Below are 6000 nucleotides of genomic sequence, written 5' to 3'. Positions count from 1 at the left end.
ACACAGATATTGAGGGAGGAAACCCGCTGTCGCCACTTCATGGGCTACTCTTTTCGATTGACTGCAAGAGATCTTTTATATGCACCATCCCATAGATATGATAGCACATACCATGGCCTTTGATGTACCAGTCGTGGTGCACTGGCTGGAGCGAGAAATAGTTATCAGTGGAGGTTTCAGAGGGGTGTGACATCAACAAAGTGTACTGAGATTTCATTAGATTAATGTTCCTGTTATCCTTTAGTATATACGACAGAGCTATCCTACGAAAGACACCTAGTAAAGATATTTCTTTATTGCCCATATGGTTAAAAATATCTTGGTACATATCAAAGTGATACGTCCCACTAGAACGCCAAGTGAGATGTAACACTTTGATGTCAATGACTGGCGCACTACAACCTTACAGGAACGTCAACTAAAAGAGTTGAGTGATATAAATTAAGATTGATTATGGGTAATAAATAGGATATTAAACTCGATACCATTTCGTATCGTGTTTATGGCCCTCGTGAAATAATTTTCATTGTCTCTTGCTAAACTGAAAATTATTTCACTCGGGACATAAACATGATACGAAATGGAAGCTCGTTTAGTTATCCTGTAAATCTTTCATAACCTATCATGTGATTATTCTTAAGGGGACCTAACTCTATTGTTATGTCTATAAACTAATCATTGGAGTTGAACAATGTAAAACTTATACTTTTTAGAATAAACATCATCCCGAGTCGAAATTTTTATCCACCATTTCGGCTGTACTTTTTCTATCCCACTTGGTTGCATATGATGGATGTTTTTTTTTATTTCAGGGGCCGACACGCCATTGTGCGGAGGGTGGTTGAGAAGAACACGGGACGCGAGTTTGCTGCCAAGTTTGTCCAAGTCATGGAGGATTCGGACAAGGCATTTTTCCGTAATGAGCTCGACAACCTGCGATGTGTGAATCACCCAAATGTCGTGTCCATCAGAGATGCATACGAGACGCCCAAACAGTTGATTCTGGTCAGCGAGCTGTATCCTTGATGTCGTACAATAGTGTCATTTGCAGGGATGTGAAAGCTAAGCGGAAACGCAGAAATGTGCTCTTCCATTTTGTCAAAAAAAAAACCGAGTCTGCCACGCTGTGCACAAGAGTTAGATTGCAAGTAGTATTCGCACGTAGTACATTCCTTTGGCTGGATTTTGTCAGCTTTGCTGCGATTAGCCAGTTTTGTCCTTCATTCGGTTGGTCAGTCAGTAAGTCATTCAGTAGGTCAGTCAGTCAGAAAGTCATTCAGTAGGTCAGTCAGTCAGTAAGTTATTCAGTAAGTCAGTCAGTCAGTAGGTCAGTAAGTCATTCAGTAGGTCAGTCAGTCAGTAAGTTATTCAGTTGGTCAGTTGGTCAGTCAGTCAGTCAGTATGTCAGACAGTAAGTCAGTTGGTCAGTTAGTAATTTATTCAGTCGGTCAGTCAGTCAGTTGGTGTTTATGTCCAATTAAGGTTCAAGCATGTTGATATCTAACGGCCACTCATCGAGTGTTCCCTGTTTATAATATTCTGATCTAAAACATACACTATAGCACATACTTATTACCCTCCTGCTGAATGTCTGTATGTGTCATACAAATTTCATACGCACCTAGTGGTGCTTATTAGTTGCTAAATGACATCACTAGTCTTAGCTGACAGCCTCCACATGTCTCACTGAGTAGTGTTGGAAGTAATTATCATTATTTGATGGTGGGTAATAAATAAAATTCTACACTCATTGTCGCTTGATAACATTTTTATGAAACCCGTAAACTTCCAGTGGTATCTGACATGTGAAATTTACTTGTTTTTCGTAAATATGATATCTAGCAAAAATTAGTGTTATATTCAATATATACACTATAGCACACATTATGTGTATCACATGTAACTGAATTTAGAAAAAAGAATGATCTTTAACAAAGCATAGACTGACTGGTGGAGAGGTTCTGGATCACATCGTAAAGGGAGACCACTGGACAGAAGGTGATGCAGTGTTTTACGTGAAGCAGCTTCTTAATGTCCTACAACACATGCAGAGGTTGAATGTGGTACATCTCGACCTGAAGGTGAGAGCCATTGTTTTAATTAGTTTTCTTTGTGGGGTGGGGGTTGGAAATCTGGGTCTCCCCTGTCTTGTAAGTGTTTAGTATGTGCTTGTCTGAGGTGTTCGGGTTGAAGGATCGAATCCTCTTGGTGGAAACATTCTCTGATTGGGTTTTTCCTGTCCCAATCGGTGCCCCACAACTGGTAAAACAAAGGCCGTGGTATGTGCTGTACTGTTTATGGGATGGTGCATATAAAAGATCCCTTGCTACTAATGGAAAAATGTAAAGGGTTTTCTCTGACTATGTGTTACAGTGACCAAAAGTTTGACTTTCAATAAATTAATGTGCCCAAGTCATGTATTTATTAGTGGTGTTGATATAAAGTTCTCCTACTAGAGGGAATTTCCCTATTAACCGAGGTACCAGTTTGTTTTATTTAACAAGAGCACATTGATTTATTAATCAGTGCTTAACTCTTGGTAAAGACCGTCCATTGTTTAGTGTCTTTTACTGCGTAAACACTGATTAAAGTCATATTATTTTTTATTACAAGCCCTCCAACATCCTTCTAAAAACTCCGACCTGAGACGATATTACACTGATTGGTAACAGGTCAAGCAAGAACAATCACAATGTCTTATTCTGCTTACATCTTGATTAAACTCATAATATTTTAAGTTTTCAGCCCTCCAACATTCTTCTGAATAGGGTCTCCACGAGTACTCGGGCACGGGTCGTGTCTAGCAAGACTCGAGTCCGTTCACAGGACTCGGGTACCCGTACAAATGAGACAGTGTAGAGCATTAACTTCAGCAGTAACTAACCAGTAATACAAGTTACACAATAATCATATGATCATGCAGTAGCTTCTCTTTTTAATCTGGCCGTCCGTCCATCACAATACTGAATGCATCAACTGGTTTTTAAATGCAATTCAATACCATGATTTCGGATTCATGTTCAGCACTGGAATTAAGATGCATATACTTTACTTTATTCTTTAGTTTCATTATCATCTAGTAGTAAGTGCCGGGTACTCGGGTCCGGGTCAAGTTTGACCCTCAAGTACTCAAGTCCAATATTTTGAACTCGTGGAGGCCCTACTTCTGAAAACTCTGACCTAAGACGAATCTTCACTAATTGACAGCAGGTCAAACAAGAAAAATCACAATGTCTTATTCTACATAACCACTAATTAAACTTGTAATATTTTTAATTTCCAGCCGTCTAACATCTTTGTAAATTCCAACCTCAGATGATATTACACTGATTGACAGCAGGTTATGCAAGAAAAATCACCATATCTTATTCTCTATAAACACTAATTAAACTCGTAATATTTTTTATTTCCAGCCTTCTAACATTCTTCTGAAAACTCCGAGTTCAGACGATATTACTCTGATTGATTTTGGGTTTTCCCGAATGCTACAAGCCTCGCGGGATGTCAGAATGAATTATGGGACACCGGGATTTGCGTCTCCGGAACAGATCAGCAACGATCCAATCACTAAAGCATCGGATCTATGGGCAGTTGGAATTATCTCCCATGTCTTGTAAGTATTTAGTTATCTCCCTTATCTTATAGGTGTAGTTAAAGAAATTACAGCCCTCACCCATGAATTTTTTGTTGTTACAATTTTGATTAGGCATAACAAAAATTTAGTGTGTTTCAGTTAACGTACCGTATATTGCCATGTGTTAGCCGACTTTAGAAGTCTAGAAATACTTTCCAAAAGAAGAGAGTCGGCTTATACACGGAGGCAACAAATTGGTTCGTAAAATTCCGATCGAAAACACTCTCGATCACAACTTACAAATTTTGATCAGACCCTAGCTTTCAGCCTTTCACAGCTTATGTAACAATAATTTGTGCACAGTAAAAATAAAACACCCCATCATGCAATATTATGTAGTTTTTTGTTCTTGAATGTATTAATAGTTTGATGAATAATAATAAAAATTACTTGTTTTGTCATTTCAATGGAAAAAAACGTTTTCCGCCATCTTTGTTTGACACCTCTGTCTATATCATTCTGTAAGTTCTTATTTGATTGGATCACACAATTTTGTGTAAACAGCCATGGACCACAGAATCATTTCTCTGTGTGGAGGGGAAAACAGGGATTAAACATGCCTTAATGAGTTTATTATTGGCTGTCCAGTGAATAATTAAATTACTTATGGAAGACAGCATTGCCATAACAATTACCGTGTCTGTATTAATTAAATGGAAAGAAAATATAATGAAAAAGAAAAGCATATGTCTATTTGTTGACAGTATTACTGAAATCAATACAATGTACAACTGGACAAAAGATGACTTCGGCTTATACATGAAGCTGATGATTTTGTACTTGATATTTAGGGTCAAACTAAGAGGTCGGCTTATACAAGGAGTCGGCTAATACACGGCAATATACGGTACTCAAAATATTTTGTAAGGTAGGTTTTTTTGGTTTTGTTTTGGGGGGGTTTTGGGGTTGTTGTTTTTTTAACTACATTCACCCCAGAACCAGATAAAATGTTAAGTGTGTACTCTTTTGATCTACACTTATGTGTGAACAGTTTTGCCAATTAAAACAGTTTGTTAATGATTTAAAAAAAAAATTAATTCCCTGATGAACGTATAAGAAATAATATACAATCCTTAAATGATTATTTTTATTCCTGTAGTTCATTCTGAATAATCTTTGCATTACAGACTAACTGGCAGCTCCCCGTTCCAATCAGAAGATGTATCAGAAACTCTGCGGAGATCAGAATCTTGTGAATTCAATGCTGATGCTTTTAAAAATATTTCTGAAGACGCAAAGGACTTCATCTCGAAACTCCTTCAAAAGAATGCAAGGTAAGATATGCAGTTAAAATATTCATAAGGAGGAAAGGAAAGGAATGTTTATTTAACTCTTTTCCTTTCATTCTCAACTGTAGTTGAGATGCGCGAAACAAATATAAAACTCATTCTCAACTATAGTTGAGATGCGACTGGTCTTCCTAAACACAGCAGTCAACATTCAAATGAGTTATCTTATCAACGTTAGGACAAAGTAGGATAACAATCAAACATATTCAGTGGAGGTTTTTTTTTACTGGTGTTTGTATTTAAGTTGGTATTGCAATATTGAGAAGAAAACGAAAAATTGTCTAAATTTTTATAAATGTTATTTATGACATAACTTTCACATAGGTTCTATTTTTTGATAATATCAGTAGTAAATATGCTGAGCTAAAATTAAATGTGTAACTTCATCATGTAAAGTTACAGATCAAGTTTGATTTTCATGGAGATTTGCACATCTTTAATAGAGTTATGGCCCTTCAACTAAGAAGATATGAAAATTTGCTGAGCCCTGTATGCGACATGTATTACTTTAGTAGTACTCTCAGAATTCTGGTTTATCACATATTTTCATTAAACATTTTGTTATTTTTGTTTCCAGTAATAGAATGAGTGTTGACGAATGCTTGTCTCACCCATGGATTGCCAACAATACTAGCAAAGGTGAAGGTCGCAAACTAGACATCAGCAAACTTAGAGAGTTCCAATCTGCAAACAAAGCACAAGTGAGTTACATAAATTCAGTATATATTATTATTATTTTTGCTTCCCTGTGAGGCAGGATATAGCTCAGTGGGTAGAGTGTTTGTCTCATGCACTTTAGTTGTAGCATCAAACCCTATCATTGGATCCATTTTCTGATTTGAGAGTTAAAGGTATTACTTTATTGGTGGTGGTAACATCATCAACTTTTGCATCTTATTTCAATGATTTCTCGCTCCAGCCAGAGCACCACGACTGGTATAACAAAGACCACGGTATGTACTATCCTGTCTGTGGGATGGTGCATATAAAAGATCCCTTGCTGCTAATCGAAAAGAGTAGCCTATGAAGTGGTGACAGCAGGTTTCCTCCCTCAATATCTGTGTGGTCCTTAACCAT

The 6000-nt window shown here is 37.1% G+C and overlaps 1 protein-coding gene across 1 annotated transcript in view; it reads left to right on the top strand.

Moving 5' to 3' along the window:
- LOC121387747 (obscurin-like) overlaps positions 1-6000 on the top strand; it is a 48890-nt gene that overhangs the window by 13419 nt on the left and 29471 nt on the right. Inside the window, exons 9-13 of the mRNA XM_041518948.1 lie at positions 813-1016; positions 1943-2081; positions 3414-3613; positions 4762-4908; positions 5501-5624. Of these exons, the coding sequence (XP_041374882.1) occupies positions 813-1016; positions 1943-2081; positions 3414-3613; positions 4762-4908; positions 5501-5624 (814 nt within the window). The remainder of the gene's footprint in view (positions 1-812; positions 1017-1942; positions 2082-3413; positions 3614-4761; positions 4909-5500; positions 5625-6000) is intronic.

This window comes from Gigantopelta aegis, chromosome 13, assembly GCF_016097555.1.
Source record: "Gigantopelta aegis isolate Gae_Host chromosome 13, Gae_host_genome, whole genome shotgun sequence".
NCBI lineage: Eukaryota > Metazoa > Mollusca > Gastropoda > Neomphalida > Peltospiridae > Gigantopelta > Gigantopelta aegis.
The sequence above is the reverse complement of the archived record's forward strand: the minus strand, read 5'-3'. Positions and strand labels throughout refer to the sequence as shown.